Source organism: Brachyhypopomus gauderio, chromosome 16, assembly GCF_052324685.1.
Source record: "Brachyhypopomus gauderio isolate BG-103 chromosome 16, BGAUD_0.2, whole genome shotgun sequence".
In the NCBI taxonomy this organism is placed as follows: Eukaryota; Metazoa; Chordata; class Actinopteri; order Gymnotiformes; family Hypopomidae; genus Brachyhypopomus; species Brachyhypopomus gauderio.
Window position 1 is genome coordinate 19,507,974 of NC_135226.1, and position 23,254 is coordinate 19,531,227.

Here is a 23,254-nt window from a genome sequence, read left to right on the forward strand (position 1 = left end):
TTTAAACGATTCCTCGCCATCACAGCCAGTATTGTTATACTGTGCATAAATACCGCATTGTACCAGTACGTTTCATAACATCAATAAAAACTTCAATACTTTACCAGATTTTTTACCATTAAAGTGCAGTAGATAGATTTCTTATTTTATGTACTTTCATATTTTTTTCTTTTTCAAAATAGAAATGTGACGAATACTCCCTTTTATAACAGAATTTGTATTCTTTTGTTTTCTTTATATTTTAATTTCCCAGTAATATAAATATTCTCACTCATTCTTATTTCCATGTTTGAATATTCTCAGTCTGTGTATAGGTACATTTGTCAGCCTTTCAAGAAATAGAGTTGTTCTATTAGTAATGGCAGTATTGAAATGAAATACAATTAGATAATCTTTATTCTCCATTTACATAATCAACATGTATTTTTTAATCATTGTGTTTTAAGTTTTAAGTTCGAAAATGTGCATTTTTATTTCTTTACCCAATACATCACTTTAAGCCAGTATCAATAGTCATCATTCATGCACAAATCAAGCCTTGAATATATTTCTGGCTTCATAAACATGACTATCAACATGCCCCCTCATTATGTTTTACTGCCCCCCCAAGCAAAGCAGTCCAGTGCTTTTGAATGACATCAACAGACAATTTGGTGAAAATAAATGATACATTTATTTAAAACCAACTATTCTAAAACAAACAGCATCAACAAGGATCAGTATATTTACAGTGAAGACTCTGCATCTAGTGTGTGTGTGTAAAAAGGGGCGGAGAATAAATGTGTGCGCATGCGCTTGTGTACGCGAGGAGGCGGGAGTTGTAATCTCAGTTCTCCTATGGCACATATGTCAAAGTCAAGGAATTGATTATCTATGGCCCCCTGGATGATATTGAATTACTATTAGAACCCGCAGGCCACAGCCGCCCGCTGGTGTTTTGCACGCACAAACACTACATTCCCCACAATGCAACGGTAGCCCGCGAAGTCACTGCAGCGCGCACAAGCGGCGAGGGTCAGCGCGGCGAAAATAACGTAATCGCAGTGGCTCAGCTCGTCTCCACGCTGTCGATTCGCGAGGTCGTGCATCTCTCGCATTTTGTACTTTGCGTGCGCTGCGCCTCAGCGCAATGAACAAAGTCATGTTTGCAGGGTTCATACACCTTTACAAGGTGGAATTCAAGCACTTGTACGTCACTTTCAATGTCCATTTCAATAATTCCCAGCACGTTAAACTTAATTAAGTTAAATATTTATACATATATTCGAAATGATTCGAAATAATTCGCTTTTTATTCACATTATTTAATGGTTGTTTATTTTCAAAACGCCCAATATTAACGTCTTCACGTTCTCTCATGTTTCGTCCTGGAATTACAAGAGGCTCGTATTTGTTAACGTAATAAAAGAGAACTGTTCAGTCAGATAGCTATTTGTTGTGAAATGAAGTAGTTACAATTTCAAGCATTTTCAAGTACTTTAGCTTAAATTCCAGCACTTTTCAAACCTTTCTTACTTTATTCATGTTTGCTTGTTGAAAAATATTTTCACTAGAAATTACTGACAGATCCATAAGAAAATATTGCTTTATTCATTTAAGCATTAAATAATATACACGGTGTTAGGTCTTGGTTCAATAGGCTATGTGCAATCATTTTAATATGTTTTAATAAACATTGAACCAGTCCGGCCCTCGGCTTGTAGCAAATTTGTTTTTTGGCCCTCGGTGTATTGACTTTGACATCCCTGTCCTATGGAAAACAAAGCAACTAAAACGGCGCCGACTTTAAACAGTAGAGCAGCGCGACTGTATGTTAATGAGCTCACCTGGTTTATTCCAACGTGGTCAGAACAAAGAGTAATGGCGCTGGCTTAATAACTAAAAATTAATGTGGTGTGTCTGAGAATGGGGACTACAAGTTGTCAAATAATCAGAAGATAAAAACATGCAGAGATTGCATGCAAGGTGGAGAACTTTGTGTGTACAAATCTTAATGAAGATTATGAAAATAAAGTTAAACACATTCAGAATGTATTAACAGAAAACTTAGTTAACTCTACAGTTCAAGTAAACTATGCCCATTTATTAAACTAAGCCCAGCGGCAAGTCTCACGTGTTAAGGGTTTTGGGTAGTGTCGTCGTCCTCCCTGAATTAGGAGGGAATTTCCACCACAGGTTCCTCGTTGATAAAAGCGACGTCGTCCAGGTGAGCTGGGACTCGTCCTGAATATGGAGTCCAGGAATGTGAGACTCACGGTTTAACTACAGGGAATTGATCGCCTTTGTTTCCGTCCAGCCGCGTTAGCAAGCTTGATTGAAGTAATTTGGTGAATCTGTTGTCGCGGTAACGTTGATCGGTTGGTTGGTGGATTACACCGTAACTCGGGCTTGTTAATTAAGTAATATGACTTTCAGCTATTTGCTGTTAGTCGTATCAAAGTTCACGTGCTCTCAATAAAGAAAACGTAGAGAGAGAAATGGCGGAGCCTCTCTTTGATAGGTCTAACTAGAGCTGTGACGGTATGGATTTTTTCTTACCGCGGTGAAAGAGCACGTATAACGTATAAGAGCACGGTTAATCGCCCCCCCCCCCCCCCCCCCACCCGAGAAATTAAATAAAATGAGTAAATTATAGTTTATAAATTAAAACATGCCCTTTTAAATGAACAAAAACTTAATTCGTCTTAAATACTTAACGCAAAATTATGGCCATAATATTGTTAATAATGACGTGAATAACGTTAATTATAAATACCTTATTTTTCCGTCTTCATGTTCCTTGCAAGACAAACCAACATGTTCATTTTGTCCTGTTTAAAGGACGATCTAAACGAGGTGGCAATGTTGCCTGCCGTGCTGAATACAGCCCCGATTGAGTGCTCATTGTGCAAACGGTCATATATTTTCTGGCAATGTTTGACAGAAGAGGGAATCCATTTAGATTTTTCCGCCAACGGGCAAGTGGGTCCGAATGCGAATCGAAGGCTTCCTCCTGCAAATACGTCGCGAGTTCAGTGTCCGCACCGGGCTAAAAGCCACATACATCTACTGAACTGAAAAAATACTAAAACATTTAACTGAACTGATCAGTTTCGGAACGGTGCCTGTAGCATTTCATGTGCGACAGTGTTGTGTCGAATTCCGACTTGCCACGTTAATCCACGCATAAATACGATACAGATAATATTGTCGATTTATGTTTCTATGCATAAATAAGAGCTAGACTTTAATTATCAATCACAGCAAATGGCATTATCTATGTCCAAAGCCACACTGGCTCAAGGGTGTTAATTATTTTAAATAAAACACACATTGGCTATACCGAAGTTCACCTCTGACCACATGACTTCGCAGTATTACAGCAGTATTATGTCTAAATATCTAGTTAGGACAAAACTAGAGTGCTCAATGAACTAAGTTATAATCACTGTAACTCCCAAATATCATCTGTAGCGTCTATGCGTGTGCAAACGAGGGGAGTCTGAATTCGGCACACCACATGATGGTTTGAAAAAAATTCTCCGTAGTGCCTGCTGCTCGCATGTGCTAAATGAAAATGAGCACTTTCTTCTTTGATTTACAACGTTGTCCTACCACCTGATTAACGTTCTGCTCCACCCCTGACGGGTGAAGAAACATATACAGAAAAGCTGCAGCCCATTAATAAACCGCATGGTTCAAATCGTGGGGGAAAAAGTAGTGGATTATACTCCGGAAAATACGGTAATCGCGCACAAAAATCCAGCGCACACCCCCCCATCCCCAACCCCCATTTATTTAATGGACTGTTCCTCTCGTGTACACAGCGATCGCAATGAAAGTGTTTTTTCCATTTTTTTCGCAATGGAAACAATTCCTTTTATAGATAAATAAATAGATAAACCGCGGTAATGAGCTCAACACCGCGGTAGGCACTACATAACCGCGGTATTGCGGTAATGCGGTTATCGTCACAGCCCTAGGTCTAACCTCGGTGCAGGTCAAACCAGAGAGAGAAATTAATGGCTGTTCAGGGTATTTAAACACCTGGACTGTAGACATGCCCTTACTTCCGTCAAAGTAAGCTTGTTCCATGTGTTGCCAGTGGTACTGCCACCTGCAAATGCAAATGCAAATGTGTCATATTTTGTCAATTGTGATTTTTACACCCCAATCGAAATTTGTCCTCCGCTTTTAACCCATCTGTGCAGTCAGAACACACACACACACACTAGTGATTACTAGGGGGCTGTGGATCACACGTGCCCAGAGCGGTGGGCAGCCCTAGCCCTGCTGGTTTAGTATGGTACCTACACTGTTATCTACAACACTGTTGCTTTATGTTGATTGTTTATGTAAATTAAATTGTTCTATGTTTCTGTATCACAGATCTTTAATTTGTTACCGGTGACATCGGTATCAGGTTACCCTTATGAGGTTGAAGATCAGATGGAATGCAATGTTAGACCACGGTCTGACGTTAAGGTGGACAATGTTTTAATGTGACAGACTGACTGGTTGTCAAATCCTAACTGCCTAACTGGTTTTATATATATATATATATATGTGTGTATGTATGTATGTATGTATGTATGTGTGTTTGTGTTTCTTAATTACCCAAAATACTAAATATATTTTATTCAATACTTCCAAGAGAATTAATTAGAGTAAAGTAACATCATTTGAATCTCTCTGTCATGTACATTACCCTTGAGGTCTTCTTGTAGATGGTGGGACTGATGATGGCGAATTTGATTAGCAGATTACCGGTACATCACTGTTGGAATGACAAAGCATATTATCTTTATGACGTGGAGGAACATCCAGGAGGTGCATCTGCACTCATCACTGTAACTCTATTCATAAATCACACGTCATTCATTAGTCATCAGTTTTTCTAATTTGTATAATAGACTTTGTACTTTAAAGTGTTCATGGATTTATGATCAAGATGTTTAACTACAGAGAAGAAAAAGATTGTCCTGTACAAGATCTGTAGCATAAAAGAATTGTGAGATGCTTGAGATAAATTTTACATTGCTGTCTCCACAGGTTAATACATCTGGGGTGAGTTTCCCGAAACGTTCTTAGCGCTAAGTACTTCTTAACCTCGTCCGTAAGAACGAGGTTACGAAGTACTTAGCGCTAAGAACGTTTCGGGAAACTCACCCCTGGTAGTTAATATTTGAGCTATGACTAATGTTTTTGATTTTCACAAGGATCCTCCAATGAACATGCACCTGTGGAGACAGTTCGCAAATTCTTCCCTGAAACGTGGATATGGCAGCTTGTTGATGTGGGGTTAGTGAGTGCGGTTAGTGAATATGGTTAGAGAGTGGGGTGAGTGAGTGATGTTAGTGAGTGGGGTGAGTGAGTGAGTGGGATTAGTGAGTGCATTTAGTGAATGGTTTGAGAGTCAGCATGTTACTTCATGGTATTCTTTTTCTCTTCCTTTTCTTTCTATTCATCCTTATGTCATTTATTAAGTGTAAGGTGGCCAATTTTTTATTCCACACGTAAGAGACTTGTGATCCTATAATGTCAGCGAAGGCACACACAAGCAATGTTTCCAAAACTATAAATTATCGCCTACACAAATCTACAAGACATATAAGTTAGACGTATGCTAAGTGCCCATCATACTGAAATCTTTTTTGTAACTTTTAGATTGGATTACTGCTTTGTGTTGTTGGTATCATACAGTAAAATCAGTAAAACCTTTGCACAGGGACTCTGGATCAGCACAGATTCCCATCACTGTCCCAGACACCATCACCACTTGGGAGACGGAGGTTTTCTGCGTGTCCCCTAAGGGTCTGGGACTCGCTCCTCCTGCTGAGCTCACTGTCTTCCAGCCCTTCTTCCTGGAACTCTCACTACCCTACTCCATCATCCGGGGAGAGGTCTTTGAGCTCAAGGCCACGGTCTTTAACTACCTCCCCAGATGTATTATGGTACTGAAAGGTCATGAATGAGATCTTTAACAGTCTTTCATCAACTGATATGTACAGCAAACCAATCCCCTGTGCTTCACATACAGGTTAAAGTGACCCCAGCCCCTTCCACACACTACACACTGAAAGCCTCCTCTGATGATCAGTATTCATCCTGTTTGTGTGCAAGTGGTAGGAAGACCTTCAAATGGACTCTGATTCCATCTGTGCTTGGTGAGTTCCTAATCCTCAACATCTGACATAATTACACGTCTTATATGACATGTTGTTTTAAATGGCAACAAACATTTCCACATTATGTTACAGGAGTCATAAATGTGACTGTCAGTGCAGAGGCTGAACAGTCTCAGACTGTGTGTGACAGTGAGGTTGTCAGCGTCCCAGAGAGAGGCCGTATTGATACAGTCACACGAAGCCTGATTGTACAGGTCGGTCTCTGGAAAGCAGAATTAAGAATGAGAGGTGAACAAACTTAAGTTCCAAGTGTTTTTGTGTTTTTCCTCTGAACTAAATCACAACCATTTTCACATGTAGGATGAAGGGATTGATAAAACCAAAGTCCAGAGCTGGTTGCTATGTCCACAAGGTTAGTCCGCAAAGTTTGCAATGAATGGTTTACACCCCTTCTATACTTGATTACAAACATTAATGTATTATATGTTTTTGGAATATTACCTATTATTTGAATATGGTTTGTGTGCAGACCCCTGCAGGCTGCCAAAACATGCATTGCACAATTCAGTTTGAGTTTCTGAACCTTGAGCTTTGGAGAAAATACAGTTATGTGATCTACACACATAAGATAGAGAGTCCAATGAAGCCTCTCAACCTGTCAATAGCAATAACAATTACAATAACAATTTCAAATTTCAAATAGTGTGGACAGGAAACATTTGCACTGTGCCCATTAATGAATGAATATTTATGTGAACTTTGAATAATTATGGCACAAATGTACTGCTTGGTGAAGATCAACTTTGATCATCTGACTGACAGGGGACAGTGTTAGTGTTTCAGAAGAGCTGGAAATTACTCTTCCTGAAGATGTAATAGAGGGATCAGCCATGGCTTCTGTTTCAGTGCTCGGTAAGTGAAAACTTCATGTGTATATGTAGAATTTATAATTATACAAATATAATTATGTATAAAAAGTATAATTTTATGAAATAATGTTATTTTATTGTGGGACCAGGAACTTATATTTGCTGAGAGGGAATAGTTATGGACAAGGGTACAAGTTCTGCAGACCCCAAACATGCAGATTCTGCTGCACCGAGCACATGGCAATGTGTTTGTTTCTTACAGACAAGAAAGATTCACATCACTTGGCATTATTTCAAGTTTAGAAATAAAAAGGTTTTTTTTCTGTGTAGTTGTTTGTAGAGTAATCTGTGTGTGGCCGTACTGTGGAGTGTTTGGAGGGGAGGTTTGGCTGAGCTGAGTGTTTTGGTCTGGAAGAACATCACCATTTAAAAAGACAGTATTTCTGTTTGGTCTGCAGGAGACATCCTGGGTCATGCGCTAAAGAACCTGGACGGACTGCTCAGGATGCCATACGGCTGTGGAGAACAAAACATTGCTGTCCTCTCTCCCAATATCTACATTCTGCAGTACCTGGAGAACACTGGGCAGCTCACTGCAGCGATCCGTGAGAGGGCTACTGAGTTCCTCAAGAGCGGTGAGAGAACGTCTTCATGAAGGGGCTGTTCATGGGCCGCTAGACCTCCAGAATAGACTCTAGAATAAATGACCAGGATAAAAACCATTTCCCTTTACCCAGGATACCAGAGGCAGCTCAACTACAAGCATTACAGTGGTACATACAGCAAATTTGGCAGAGAAGAAGGAAATACATGGTGAGACGTTCCTACAGCAGGTTGACTTTTTCTCAAATGATTAGTAAACCAAAACTTTTGTTGTTAAATGAATATATCATACATATGAACATGTGGTACAAATTTCCTGCAGGTTAACTGCTTTTGTCTTGAGGAGCTTTGGCCAAGCACAACGTTACATCTTTATTGATCCCCAAAATATTAATAGTGCAAAGAATTGGCTGATAAGTAAACAGAGACAAGATGGTTGTTTTATGAGTCAAGGGAGACTGTTCAACAACAGAATGAAGGTATGGGATTAGGTGTGGCTGGGACATACATGTTTCTGCATGTATTTTATTGTTAATCTGTATCTATTTTGAGTATTAATCCAATGTATTTTAGGGTGGTGTTAATGATGATGTTACCATGACAGCATACATCACCGCATCAATGCTTGAACTGGGAAATTCAGTAAAGGTAAGTGCACCAATGCTGTAAATTGCTGTACATCACACATACATGTTAATTATACACATGTAATCAATTAGATGGTTTATGCAATTAGACAACGTTTCAATTAGACATTATATTAATTTAGGCTGTGTTTCAGTTAGACAGTATATTCAGTGTGATCCAGGTCTTTCTGTTTCTCAATACATCTGATCATGAGTGTCATGTGGGGTGGGGTGTTTATGTTGGGGCCAGTTACTGACTAACTTTCTACATCATGGTTCTCCAAACATTCTCTGGTTCTGTTTTGTATGATGTTTTTTTACTGTTAATACAGAACTAGAGTCATGCACACACATGGGTCACATGGTTCGTGATGATTCGTGATAGGTTGGAGGCAAATTTTTTATTTCATTTTTTTGCCTCCTGATTTGATTGCTGAGTGAATGTAGCTTACAAGAAAACTGCATGTTCCTCTGTACCCTAATGAACATTTTGGGAGGCATAGTGGTGTACTGGCATCTCTATATTGTCTGGGTGTGGTAGAGTATGTGCAGGCGCTGTGATGCATTTTGAGCAAGGTCGGTTCCTACCCTGTGCTGCTGGGACAGGCTCTGTGACCCCGAATAAAGTGGTTTACAAGAAAAGTAAATAATTTATATTTTGTTTGCAGGATCCTGCTGTGAGTGGAGGATTGAGATGCTTAAAGTCCACTGTTGGTAACCTGCCAAACACCTACACCACTGCCCTGCTGGCCTACATGTTCAGTCTGGCTGGAGAGAGTGACGCTCGAGATCAGCTACTGAAAGAGCTGTACAGTGTTGCCATTACAGGAGGTGTGTGGTGAATTATGTCTGTCGTTACAGGAGGTGTGAGGTGAATTATGTCTGTTGTTACAGGAGGTTTGGGGTGAATTATGTCTGTAGTTACAGAAGGTGTGGGGTGAATTACGTCTGTAGTTACAGGAGGTGTGTGGTGAATTATGTCTGTCGTTACAGGAGGTGTGAGGTGAATTATGTCTGTCGTTACAGGAGGTTTGGGGTGAATTATGTCTGTCGTTACAGGAGGTGTGGGGTGAATAGGAAATGTTGAATTTATATTATGGAATATCAAGCTAATATATCAGTATGAGAATATTATGATTTTATTTGGTGTCATCATTTGTAATATCTAGGCTTATTTGTCTAATTAAATATCATGAGCACATTTAATTCCAGACGGTCATCTTCACTGGTCTCAGTTCGATGATTCAGACTCCTTATCAGTGGAGATCAGTTCATATGTGCTGCTCGCTGTTCTCACTACAAATCAGCTCTCTGCTGCTGACCTGGGCTACGCCAACAGGATCGTCAGCTGGCTGGTGAGACAGCAGAATCCATACGGAGGCTTCTCCTCCACCCAGGTATGAAATACAGGGCTCCATCACACTCTTTATTTACAATCGATGTTGCGTTGTAAATGTGTAAGTGCTGGTTGTTGTTGTGTTTGGATCAGGACACGGTGGTGGCCCTCCAGGCTCTGGCTCTGTACTCCACCAAAGTGTTCAGCCCAGACGGCTCCAGCACAGTTACAGTGCAGTCAGCAGGTGGAGAAAAACACCAGTTTGATGTCCACCAGAACAACAAGTTATTGTACCAGGAGAGACCTCTGCAGGATGTTCCTGGCAAATACAGCATTGAAGTTAAAGGATCCACCTGTGTGTCTGTGCAGGTCAGTGTGTGTAGCTGTTCTTTGAGTCACATTGAGAATTTCGAGCAGTTTTGCAAGATTTTAGTGTTTTAGGTTTTAAATTAAATACCTTTTTGTTGGTCTCATTGCAATTTTGCAATAATAACATTGAGACATTTGTACACAGTGCATTGCAGAGTGGCTCAAAGAATCAAAGCAGAGATGAGCACTCGAGTGAGTGAAGTTGCACTTAAGTCGCCTACAAAAAGACTTCAGACTTGACTTGAAACTCGTCCCTAATGACGCTCGACCAATGTTGCCAACTTAGTGACTTTATCGCTATATTTAGCGACTTTTCAGACCATCTAGCAACTTTTAAAAAAGCGACTAGTGACAAATCTAACAACTTTTTGTGGTGTTATTGGAGACTTTTGATGTGAGATGAGATGAGTCAGTCATTCACCTCATTCACTACGTGGCCTGTCCATTACCGTGCCATTACGTCCATTACGTACCATGACCATTAGCTAAACCTGAGCCCGCAACCACACAGTCACAGTCCTGATAGGGGGAGTCACAGGCTCACAGGCTTCCACTTAACCCCTCACCTTCCAACACAGATTAAATAGACACGGGTGAATAATTTATTTGCTTATATTTTTGTAATTGTTTAAATGTCGATTGTCAAACTGTAAGTAGATAAAATAAAATTGGATAAAGTATATTATTTATATTTTAAGAATATTTTAGGCCCTCTGAGAGGGCATAGAGGGCCCTGACGGTTCCCCACTGATATAATTTACGTAAAAATGATTTATACAAAACATTAAAGTCATGAAGTTATTTTGAGGATTGCCTATTTCAAAGGAAACAGAAGTTGTTAATTTGTTCAGAATTCATTTGTAGTTCTTTGTAGGTGTTTTTCCTCACCTTTTCTCTCCCACAATGTTTCCTTTACAACTTCTAAAACATGTATTACGCAAATTTGGTGATGACATCATTTAGCAACTTCTAGCGACTTTTACGACAACCTATAGCTACTTTCCTTACTAAGGTTGGCAACACTGCTCTCGACTTGACTCGGACTCATCTAAAATAACGTGAACAACATGAGTCAGTCCTTATTCTCATGACGTTTTACAACATCGTTTATCAAGAGTGGGAAATCGGAGAGAAGCGTCAAAACGAACGTAACTGCAGTAACATAATGGAGCATTTGGCTATAGGATATATACAGCCAGCGTACTAGCCCCAATGACCGTAGTAGCCACTTATAAACAAACATCAAAACAATCACCGACATTTTAAGTTAAGTGTAAATAAATTATATTACTCGCCACAATTAGTGTTTTACAGGAGTGATACGTGTAAAATGGCCAAGACCCATTTGACTTAATGAGAGAACTGTTTTTGTAATGATATTTTGTTTACTTTGACGCTAGTATCTCCATAACATGTTCGTCCCCCAATTTCGTTTTAGACCGAGACGAATAACCATCGCCGAACGAAAAAGTGAAGCGTTCTATATGGTTTTGAAAACGCAAAATTTCTGTGTATTGGTAACACCTGCATACAGGAGGTCAGGGGAGTAACTGTGTGTGTTGAAGTTGGTGGCTATATGGGGTGCGAGGAGGGGAACACTGGCATGTGTTGGGGGCATGGAGGCGGGCTGCAAATAGGAGTGTATATCTGTGTGTCTAGGGCGAAGGGAATATGGGTGCCTTTGTGGTGGCTGCAGGTGTGGCACTTGAACATCAGCAGGGGGTGCGAATGAATCTACAGCACCGTCAACCGGCGTGTCGGCCATACAGGCAGCCATTGGGAACCAGACCTGAGGCTCAGTCTCCTCTCCAAACATGACGTCAAATCCATACTCCTCCTGTTCATCTGCCAGTAGACCCTCCTGTCCATCAGTCTCCGTCAACTGCACAGGCATGTTCTCCAAACCTTCTTCCTCCCCATCCCAAGTAAAGAAGGGGAGCAGATTACTGACATGGTGAACACCACTCTCTGCCCCATCTGCCACTCTGGTCAGCTTGTAATTCAGGTCTGACATCACCTCAGCAATCCTGTAGGGGCCTTTGTAGAGAGGGGCTAGCTTGGCTGCAAAACCTGCTGAGGCATCGGACCGTGGGTGAGCTTTTAGCCTGACTAAATTTGCTACACGGAATGAAACCTCCCTGCGTTTCTTATCATAGTGTTTCTTCTGCATGGTCCGACTACTTGCCAGGGCTACCTTCACATGTTCATTTGCTTCCCGCAAGGCTGAGGTGAGCTCTAGTCGGCCATGTATCCTGGACTCGGAGAGATCCACAAATCAAGGGGTGTGTTCAAGTCCCTGCCATATAAGAGATACGCTGGGGTGTCTCCCGTGCTCTGGTGCGGAGCAGTCCTCAATGCAAAAGAGATCAGGGGCAGCTGAAGGTCCCAGTCTCTGTGTCTCTGTCCTACATACGATCGGATTGCAGTCTTGATTGTGCGGTTAACACGTTCCGTCTGATTAGACTGTGGGTGGTATGCTGTAGTCAGTCTGTGATCTGAGCCCAGTGCCGAAACGACTGCCTCAAAAAAGTCACTCACAAACTGAACACCTCTATCTGAGACCAGGTGGGTGGGAGCTCCATGTCTCGCAAACACTTCTGAGACGAACCTCCGTGCTGCAGTTGCTGCTGTGGCCTCTTTAATGGGGCAGATTTCCACCCATTTAGTAAAGTAGTCAATAAAGACCAAAATATATTCATTTCCACGGCCAGACCTGGGAAGAGGGCCCATGAAATCAACACCTGCAAACTCCCATGGGTAAGTAGCTACCACGGGCTTGAGATATCCTCCCGGTCTCTGGTTAGTTGGCTTTGAAAGTTGGCCATACACACAAGAGAGCACATATCTCTTAACATCCCCCCGCATGCCAGGCCAATAGACTCGCTTCTGCAAACGCCCCAGGGTCTTCGTCACACCCAAATGTCCAGCCATTGGGTGGTCATGAAAGTAACTCAATAGGGTTCCCCTCATGGCCTCTGGCACATAAAAACGTAAGTCCTTGTCTTGGTGCAGTCGGCAGGAAGCCCTCTTATCTATGTAGTATACCACACCCTCTTGAACACAGAAGTCTGGCGAGTCCACGCAGGAGCCATTTTCCAAGTCAGTGTAGAGCGCTGAAATTACTTGATCAGCTTGCTGGAGCTCTCGTAGTTGTGCCTTGTCCTCCAATACCTCTGCTGGCTGATGCCTGGGGTTAAGTGAGGCGACTGTAGCATAGGAGGGTAACAGGTCCACTGGCTCGGTCGGAACGCTAGCTGGATTTCGTGACAAGGCATCTGGTACCAAATTGGCCGAGCCAGGCCTGTGTATGACCTCAAAGTCAAAGTCCTGTAGCCTCAAACACCATCGTGCCAGCCGGCCTGAGGGGGAAGGTCTGGTCATCAACCACCTTAAGCTATTATGGTCTGTCACCACAGTGACACCAGAGCCTTCAATGTATGGTCGGAAATGTTCCAAAGCCCATATCACCCCTAAACATTCCTTTTCCGAAGTAGAATATTGGCGCTCAGACTTGTGTAGTGTCCGGCTCGCAAATGCAACCGCTCTGTCCAAGCCATCCTCACCGGTTTGGGTCAGAGCAGCCCCAAGGCCTACATCACATGCGTCTGTGTGCACCGTAAAAGCTTTGTTAAAATCAGGTAGCACTAGGACAGGCGCGCTGCTCAGCATCTCCTTTAAGTGCCCAAATGACTCCTGGCATGCTTCGGACCACACAAACGGGACATCTTCCCTCATGAGGGCAATCATTGGTTCGGCAATGCGGGCATAGCCTGAGATGAACCTCCGGTAGTAACTTGTCATCCCCAGGAATTGGCGTACATTTTTAACAGTCATGGGAGTAGGAAATTTGCTGATGGCTTCCACTTTACTTTCATCTGGGCCAATGCCTTCAGGAGTCACAAGATAACCCAAGTAAAGCAACCTCGGGGTGCAAAAATGACATTTCACCATCTTCAAACGCCCCAGCACCCTACCAAGGTCAGACAAGTGTTGTTCAAAGGATGGGGAGGCCACAACAATATCATCAAGGTACACCATGCAACAATTATCTGTGAGCCCTGCCAAGACTGTGTTCATCAACCTTTGGAACGTTGCTGGCGCATTCGACAAGCCGAAGGGCATGACCTTGAACTGATAGAGTCCTTTGTGAGAATCAAAAGCAGTCTTTGGTCTCGAGTCAACAGCAACTGAGACCTGCCAATAACCCCGTGCAAGGTCCAACGTGGAAATGAACTTGCCCCGCGCCAAAAAATCTAGCGAGTCGTCCACCCTTGGAAGTGGATATGAATCTCTGACAGTAGTTTTGTTGACTTTACGAAAATCGACACAAAATCTAGGGTCTGCCCCAGGTTTTTCAATTGGAGAGGCCCAGGGTCCTGAGGCAGGTTCGATAATGCCATCCTCCAACATTTTGCTAATCTGCTCTTCAATAATCTTTCTTTTTCCTGGCGAAGCACGATACGGAGGAAGGCACACCGGTTTTGCTGTCCCTGTTTCTATCACATGTTCCACCAAGGAAGTACGGCCCAGCTTTCCCCCAAAGAGGTGTGAGAAGTCTCTTAACAGGTTTGCCAACTTGTCTTTGTCTGCTGGGGACAGAGCCGCCTGCTCTACGACAGGGCCGATGTCTGGTTGCTCCTCACTAAAAGTCAGACAGGCTACATGTCCTTCCAAATCCTCAAACTCCTCCTCTAACAAACAAAGGTCTGGTGCTGAAGAGGCATTGTCTCCTACCCTCACACTTCCTGTCGCCGGGTGAATGTGTACATCTGCCTGAATCATGAAATCTGTCCCTAAAAGAATGGGGCAAGACAGGTCTGGGATTATAGTGAAACGATGAGTAAATGTTTGCCCCAACAACAGGACAGGCAGCCACACAACGCCAGATGGATTGCATTGCTTTGAATCAGCCAGCTCCAGGGGGGAAAAGTCCACGGGAGAACAACATCGTCCTTTATCCCACATTTCCCAAGAGTGGATGGATGGACAGCCGAGTTGGATGCCCCAGTATCAAGGGTGGCCTGCAATGACACCTGGTTGACAACCACGGCGGATGTCAGTGGGGTACGCTTCGCCCTCCTCGAGCCAGCCTGCACAGACCCTATCTTGTGAGAACTCTCTGACTGTTGTGGCCTAGACCCTGACTCAGCCTCCTGCCTAACGTCATGAGGTCTTTGAAACCTACGTGGTCGAGCTCCCGTGTCACCTTTAGGGTCCACAGCAGTGATTGGAGCATTCAAAGCCCCCTGACCAGCCACAGACGAACGTCCGCTAGACTCAGCATTAACATTCTGCCTAGACATCTTACAATTACCACAGTTGCGTACAGTGACACCAGGAGTCAAGCACTTATAACAGTGCATATCCTGGCGTGACGGCGTCACCGGAATTCTGGTAGACGAAACCGGCCCCAAAGCAGCATGTAGCTCATGGGCCGTCAGCAGTAGCTCTATCAAAGTGGTAGGAGCAGTGGAAGTGCTAGCCTAAACTGGTCTGAGACATGTCGGCTGATCACCCCAATCTGTTCCTGTTCAGAAGGTGGTTGTTTCAGTCGTCTGAACTCAGTCACTAAGTGAGCAACAAACGTGGGAAGTGGCTCATTGACGGCTTGGACTCCAAAATGCCCCTCCAGATTTTCTCTTCATTGTCTGTTGGTAGGAACGCCTGACGGAACAGACCTGAAAAATGACCCCAAGAGAGTAGGTGGGGCTGCATGGCACAGAACCACTTCCGAGGCTCTTTTTCAAACAGGCCTGTCAACTCAAGGAAGAACTGGGAATCAGACAAGCCGAGTGTCGACTTGTACAAGGAGACTGACTGTAGCCATTCCTCAGGATCGACAGAATTACCCCCATCAAACTTAGGTGGGACGAGGCCAGGAAGATGAGCTGTGTTAGCAGTAGCTTGTTTTGTGTGTGTGTTTATTTCCTGTTCCTGTGAATTGTCAGTGGACTGGTCATCACGAATGTCATGACTGGGAAGCGTACGTGTTGCAGGGGTTGAGGTAAACATTGGGCGAACTTCTGTGCTATGTCTGCATGAGTGTTGAGAATTATGATCTTCAAATTGCTGCAGTAAGCTGTGTTGCAAATCAATAGACATGCTAAAGGCATATGTCAATGTGTCTACCTGTTGTTGCAAACTTTCTACCTGTGCAGTCAAACGCTGAACAATCAATGACTCACTATTGTCAGACAGTACACTTTCCCTATTACCACCACCCCCTGAAAGTGAGTCAATACGCCCATCACAACAGATGTGGAGATACTGAAAAAAAATAAAACCAGTTACCTGTACAAGCAGGACATTTTCAATTGAAACATTCAAACAAATGTAAACATATATAAACTGCGAATGCAATGAATGCAAGAATAGAAACAGTTCAAACAATTGGGATTTTTTTTTTTTACCTACCAGTGTTGACCAAAACGTTCAACCTGAATTATTATGTGTTTGTGTTCGCTTAGCTCTCGGATTCCACGTTGTAGGTAACAACGTTCAGCTGCCGTGTCTCTCCCAAGTTCAATGCCGCAGTCGGAGTTCGCGCAGACGCGTCGATCAATCAGCTACATGCATTCCCTCCATGAAGGTGGAGCCACTCTGGCTGGCTGGCTGGACATAACTTCGCTCACAGTAGCACAAACACGGTTCTCCTGTACCTGAAGTCCCACTCCAATCGGCGTAGAAAAATTGTCCAACGCACAAAAACAAATCCAAGCGCTTCAGATGTTTAATCCACCCAAAACACTGTGGTAGTTTCCGTCGTAGCACTATTTGAGGCACCGAAGCTGCCGTGCTATTCCGCTAGCATGTACATCAATCTTTAGCTATACGCGGAGTCCACTGTCAATGTAGTTAGCTTCGGCTGCTACGTTATCAACGTTGAAAAGTCTCATGCACGTCGAACAACTTTGCCACGAGTACATAAAACGTCTCACCTCGTGAAATTCACGACGAGGTAAACACCCTCACTTCCTAACTGTCCGAAGAGTGTCCAGACTTTAATCCGAGGATGTTCAATCACAGTTCGGGCGCCATTTGTAAGGATTTGGTGGATTCCTCACGGTTATTTATATATATATATAACAGATATGACACGAAACAAATGGAGAACCACTGTCCGTAGTTTATTATTATATTGAAGGTCACTATAAAATGGACGGTTAGACAGAGTCAGTAGTAGCAACTACTAAGTAAGTGAGAGAGAGCAGTAACCATTCACGCAGTATGAACAGAAGAGAGAAGTCCCGCGCGCGCGTAGGGCAACCACACTTTACGTCATCAAGGGGCGATCATTACAGTGTGTGTGTGTGTGTGTGTGTGTGTGTGTGTGTGTGTGTGTGCGCGCGCGCGTGTGTGTCTATGTGGTTTGCGAAGACATGAAACCATGTTACAGACCAGCATTACAAGGACACCCCAGTTTACAAGGACATCCCTTACAAGTGTCCTTGTAATTCCAAGAGCATGAATGTTGTTTTCTGGCTCAAATAACACCCACCGTGAGTTTTTTTTGGAGTTTCTAAAAAAATACCTTTTATAGCATAAAGTGTATTAATTTACAACTATGTTTTCATAAACCAGTAGATGGTATTGTACAACAATACAATTTGGCAGGAATTTTTACAACAATTCCCGTGTGTGTGTACCACCCCCCATGGGTAAATGTTGAAGTACTCATTCTGATTGGGGTGAAATTTTCAACTAGCAATATGGAAATATTTGTTCTGAACGGTATTGGTGATGAGACAGAAAATAAGCAATACTTGCCGATAATGGGGGACGGCTGACAGTAAGAGCTAACAAGGTCATATATAAAATGGTTATTTTCCATCTCCTTTCCCTAAACTTATCCTGGCATTGACTTGAGACTTGACTTGGACTCTAGCCAAAAGACTTGTGACTTGACTTGGACTTGTATTTTGCGACTTTTGAACATCTCTAAATCAAAACACCACAGCAATTTTGAAACAAAACAAAAGATTAAAACATCATGATAATATGCAAGAACACAATTATGTGAATACAAATTGTAACGTTTTAACAGGAGAGGCGTGACGCAAATGAAAGTTTTTAAGCTTTTTATTAAATGAAAGAAGACACGGACTAAACAAGCAACAACGCCAAAACACACTAGAATACATGTAGCGGAAAACATACAAACGACCAGACGGCAAACAGACCTACTAAGAAACAGAACTAAACATGAGCCACACCACACCTCACTGAAACAGAGAATGCCTACAGGAATAACAAGATACCGAAATAACACTTAGAATCGGGAAGGCAAGACAACTAGAGAAAACACATACACAACGCACTAAGAAACGTAATGGAGTAACGGAGAGGGAAACAGCGACTAACGGGGAAGTTAGTCTCTTTGCCTTGCCTCCCCGCTCTGCGTATTGTCCCAGTTTGATATTGTATTGTTTGTCGGTTTCCCTTCTCCAAGGCATATCCCTAGTTTCATTTGTATTGTCTAGTTTAGTTATTCTTCTGTAGCCTGTAGCAGAGAACAGTAGCAAGCAGGGAAACCACAGAGGGACTCACGTACAAACAATGACCGACACAGGAGTGAAACACCACGGGGATTATATACACTGAAACAGGGGAGTGTAACGAGACTCAGGTGCGAGCACTAAAGACAGGGGCGTGACAGACAGAGGGAGAAACAATGGGAACGGGGAAACTAGGCAGGACCAAGGAGGAGGGAGGGGCTGGATGTGACACAAATAAAAACAAAGCTCTGAGAGTTGTTGATGTCACTGTGTGGGTAACTGTAGGTGACCTCTCTGACCTATCTTACAGATGGCCCTTTTCTACAACATCCCCACTGAAACCAGCACACTGAGCATCACGGCTAAGGCTGAGGGAAACTGCGCAAAATCATTTCGACGCATTCTCTCCATAAACTTCACTGTCTTGTAAGAATGGATTTCTAATAAAAGTTAATAAAAGTCCATAATACAAAATCCATAATAAAATGAAATTGTAGAATTGAAACATTTAAATAGTCTCCCATCAGTGTGATAAAATACTACAGGAGTATGTAAAGCTATAGTCACCATATGTAAATTCATTATATCTATATTGTCTGGAATATGAGCAAGAACAATTCATTTTATGTCATGTGAATAAACCTCACGGTTTTCCCTTTTAATGACACTGATAACTACAGTATTCTTAATATTATTTTTCCATAAAGTTAGGAACAAGTTCTTTCTTCCCCTTCAGATATAACGGGACATTACCCAGCACCAACATGGTCATAGTGGATATTAAACTCTTATCTGGGTTCACAGCTGATCCCAGTGAAGTAAGTGACAGTGATTTTGCGTACATGTTGTATATTCAAAATTTGTTATTTTTTTATTTCATGTATGCTTTTTAAGTGTAAATTATTGGAAAGAATAATCAGAGTTTTGTTCTCAGCTAAAAAATAGCTCACTTGTTGAACGGGTTGACTCCAAAGATGACCATGTTATCATGTATTTAAAAGAGGTAAGACAAAATCTTAGTTCAATAATCATCAACTGATCTACATTTTCATATGATTATGAGACCCTGTCTGTCTGTGGTAATTTTTGTATGATATAGATCAATAATAGGAATATATGAAGAAAAATCCATTGTACTGTGGTTAAAGATGTAGAGACTGTAACATGTATTAAGCAATTGGTAGTCTGCACAGTTTCTGAAGGACACTTTCACACTGTCTGGTGTTTTTTAAACAGGTTCCAAGAAATACTCCCATGAATTATCAACTACACATACAACAGATTCTTCAAGTTAAAAACCTCAAACCAGCTGTGATCAAAGTTTATGATTACTACCAAACAAGTAAGGTTTTGATGGTGTAGTCAAAATGCTTCAGCTCCATTTCTGTGTTTGTACTGTGATGTGTAACACGTCTGTCCTCCAGGTGACCAGTCTGAGACGGAGTTCTCCTGCCCCTGCGCATGAGTTATCACACCTGCAGCCCCATGGCGTCCGCCGCAGGACACAGCAAAGACACGGATCTGTGATCAATGCAGATTTAGTCTTTAATCAGCAACAACCAAATAAGATTATATTAAAATAATTATCAACTCAAATCAATATATACCTATGGCTGCTTTTACTGATGAAATATTCTGTTTCTTCTCATCTTCTCAAGTTATGGCGTCTGCCCCAAGACCTAGTGAACTGCTTAAGGCACTGATTACATTAGCAGCTGTTTAAGTGGGCAGCATTTAAACCGACATATATCCTCATGAGGCAGATTAGTTCTTAGTTCTCATTCTAGATAAAGAGCAATTTAATCACAGTTTGTTCTGTAATACAAACAGGTTATTGTAATAACAATAGGCATGTGACTAAATGAGAAGGAGTGAACACTAACACCAAAACAAAACAGCACATGAAGAATGAAATCATCAAAAAAAACCAGTATAGACCTGATTGACTGGTGGGAGTGGGATCAGGAATTACAAAAATGGTGCCACAGTGCAGCCTGCGGATTGTATGTATTTTAATTCCTTAATCCCATTATGAACATTCAAATTTTACGTGTCTCTGTTGTATTCATGTCTTATGGCCTAAGTTGTTTACACATCACTGAAAGTACATTGACATTGTTACACTGTATGTTCATATTTAACGATCCTGAAATATGCAGCTATGTTTCATGATGACTTTCACTCAATTAGTGTATTATTAAAGTAAAACAAAATTGTGTAGACCTTATTTTACAGCATTCTGTATATTTCTTGTAACTTTGTAAAACCAAATCACCAATAGGGCCAGTTTGCAGTGAAGCCAAATGTGTTGCTTAAAGAAGTTAAAGATTAATGAGTTGATGAGTCCAAATATTTATAGAGGACGACCTTTTGGCTAAACATCCCTTTAAAAGGCAGGCAGAGCTCACAGTCTGGTGTCAGTGCCTGCATTTCACCATGGATGTTAGCAAACGTGTGGACTCGAGTCACTAAACTGATGACTTGTGACTTGACTCGACAACATCACTGAAGACTTGCGACTTGACTTAGACTTTACCTTTACTGACTTGGAATCGGACTTGAGCTTTAAGACTTGAAAAGACTTGAAATGCTTATTTTAACATAATGAATAAGTAATATAGAATCACATAACTGGATCATTTTGTATTAAATGGTGCTGTAAAATGTGAACTGCTCAGCTCAGTTTATCCGTAACCTAGCAGGTGAAGTTCTGTAGCTGATCGGGGGAGGGGGGGGGTGCAATAGCATTGTAGGTGTAGGTGACAACGACAATTGCGACGAAATCTCACTCAAGCGAACCGAATCACCCAAACGCCTAACGTTAGTTAGTCTGACTACCTTAATATACTACTAATCAACTGCATCAATTGTGTTAAATATTGAAATTACATCTGGTGACTTGACTAGGACTTCAAATGTGCAATACCCTCTTCAATAACAACAACAATCTGACACTTCACACTTTATTTTTATTTCTACTGACACTTTATTTTTTATTCTATTGACACGTTATTTTATTTATTTCTATTTCTTCTCCTAAACTCTGTTTGATTTGTTATTTAATTATGTAAATATTTTTGGCATTTTTTATATAGTGTACTTTTATTAATAGGAGCAGCCGTAACAATTGCAATTTCCCCCAGGGGATTAATAAAGTATTTCTGAATCTGAATCTGAAGTTTAAGACTTGACTCGAGACTTGATTGTATTGACTTGGGACTTGACTTGAGACTCGATTGTATTGACTTGGGAGTTGACTCGAGACTTGATTGTGAAGACTTACTTGTTACTTGCAACTTAGTGACTTGTTCACATGTCTGGATGTTAGTGGAATTCACATGAGGAAAGGGATACTGTTATCCTGCCTCCTCTTTAGCACTGTCTATGGACAAAACTCAGGACCGTAAGTAATGCTGACAGATGTCTGCTGGTGACAGATAGAACGGCCTTTTAACTGTGTCATATATTTGCATTGTGTATATACAGTGGGATGCAAAAGTTTGGGCACCCTTGTTAATTTTCCTGATTTACCTTTATAAATCATTGAATTTTTGGATAAAAAAAATCAGTTAAATATATCTTATAGGGGACAAACATAGTGATATTTGAGAAGTGAAGTTTATATGATTTACAGAAAGTGTGCAATAATTGTCTAAACAAAAATAGGCAGGTGCATAAGTTTGGGCACTGTTGTCATTTTATTGATTTCAAAACCTTTAGAACTAATTATTGGAACTCAAATTTGGTTTGGTAAGTTCAGTGACCCTTGACCTCCATACATAGGTGACTCCAATTATGAGAAAGTGTAGTTAAGGGTGGCAATTGTATGTTTTTCTCCTCTTTGCATCTTCTCTGAAGAGTCGCAGCATGGGAGATTCAAAACAACTTTTAAATGACCTGAAAACAAAGATTGTTCACTGTCATGGTTTAGGGGAAGGATACAGAAAGCTATGTCAGAGATTTCAGCTTTCGGTCTCCAGTGTGAAAAACACTGTGAGAAAATGGAAGAAGACAGGTACAGTTCTAGTCAAGGCTTGAAGTGGGAGACCAAGCTAAATCTCTAATAAACAGAAGCGAAGGATGTTGAGAACAGTCAGAGTCAACCCACAGACCAGCACCAAAGACCTACAACATCATCTTGCTACTGATGGAGTCACTGTGCATCGTTCAACTATTCGGCGCACTTTACACAAGGAGATGCTGTATGGAAGAGTGATGCAGAGGAAGCCTTTTCTCCACCCACATCACAAACAGAGCCGCTTGAGGCAGGGGTGCAGATGGAAATTCTGAAGTGAGGGGGACCAAGCTGTACAATATATATATATATATATATATATATATATATATATATATATATATATATATATATATATATATATATATACATAGATGCTATATATATATATATATATATATATATATATATATATATATATATATATATATATATATATATATATATATAGATGCTAGATTTCAGATGTGGTCAAATATATCCCCCCCCGTCCCCAGTGCCATTTGCGCCCCTGGCTTGAGGTATGCTAAAGCACATTTGGACGGGCCAGCTTCATTTTGGAGTAAGGTGCTGTGGATTGATGAAACTAAAATAGAGTTATTTGGCCATAACAAGGGCTGTTATGCATGGACAAAAAAGAACACATAACTCCAAGAAAAACACCTGCTACCTACAGTAAAATTTGGTGGTGGTTCCATCATGCTGTGGGGCTGTGTGGCCAGTACATGGACTCCCTCCCAGGTCTACCGACGCATCGGTGCGTCGCCAAAGATGGCCGCTGTGCAAGTATTTCTAATAATTTTATTAATATCTCAGTGATACAACATCGCAAAC

At 41.6% G+C, this 23,254-nt stretch overlaps 1 protein-coding gene across 1 annotated transcript in view; it reads left to right on the top strand.

The window, feature by feature from the left end:
* Window positions 1-20,632, top strand: part of LOC143477413 (alpha-2-macroglobulin-like) — a 30,995-nt gene extending 10,363 nt beyond the window's left edge. The window contains exons 15-34 of the mRNA XM_076975990.1: window positions 4,369-4,473; window positions 4,707-4,809; window positions 5,199-5,280; window positions 5,708-5,933; window positions 6,020-6,146; window positions 6,240-6,361; window positions 6,468-6,519; window positions 6,930-7,019; window positions 7,435-7,611; window positions 7,714-7,789; window positions 7,902-8,058; window positions 8,153-8,227; window positions 8,874-9,036; window positions 9,418-9,602; window positions 9,695-9,910; window positions 18,716-18,831; window positions 19,142-19,223; window positions 19,340-19,408; window positions 19,642-19,747; window positions 19,830-20,632. Of these exons, the coding sequence (XP_076832105.1) occupies window positions 4,369-4,473; window positions 4,707-4,809; window positions 5,199-5,280; window positions 5,708-5,933; window positions 6,020-6,146; window positions 6,240-6,361; window positions 6,468-6,519; window positions 6,930-7,019; window positions 7,435-7,611; window positions 7,714-7,789; window positions 7,902-8,058; window positions 8,153-8,227; window positions 8,874-9,036; window positions 9,418-9,602; window positions 9,695-9,910; window positions 18,716-18,831; window positions 19,142-19,223; window positions 19,340-19,408; window positions 19,642-19,747; window positions 19,830-19,870 (2,370 nt within the window). The 3' untranslated portion in view covers window positions 19,871-20,632. The remainder of the gene's footprint in view (window positions 1-4,368; window positions 4,474-4,706; window positions 4,810-5,198; window positions 5,281-5,707; window positions 5,934-6,019; window positions 6,147-6,239; window positions 6,362-6,467; window positions 6,520-6,929; window positions 7,020-7,434; window positions 7,612-7,713; window positions 7,790-7,901; window positions 8,059-8,152; window positions 8,228-8,873; window positions 9,037-9,417; window positions 9,603-9,694; window positions 9,911-18,715; window positions 18,832-19,141; window positions 19,224-19,339; window positions 19,409-19,641; window positions 19,748-19,829) is intronic.
* The last annotated feature ends 2,622 nt before the right edge of the window (window positions 20,633-23,254 follow it).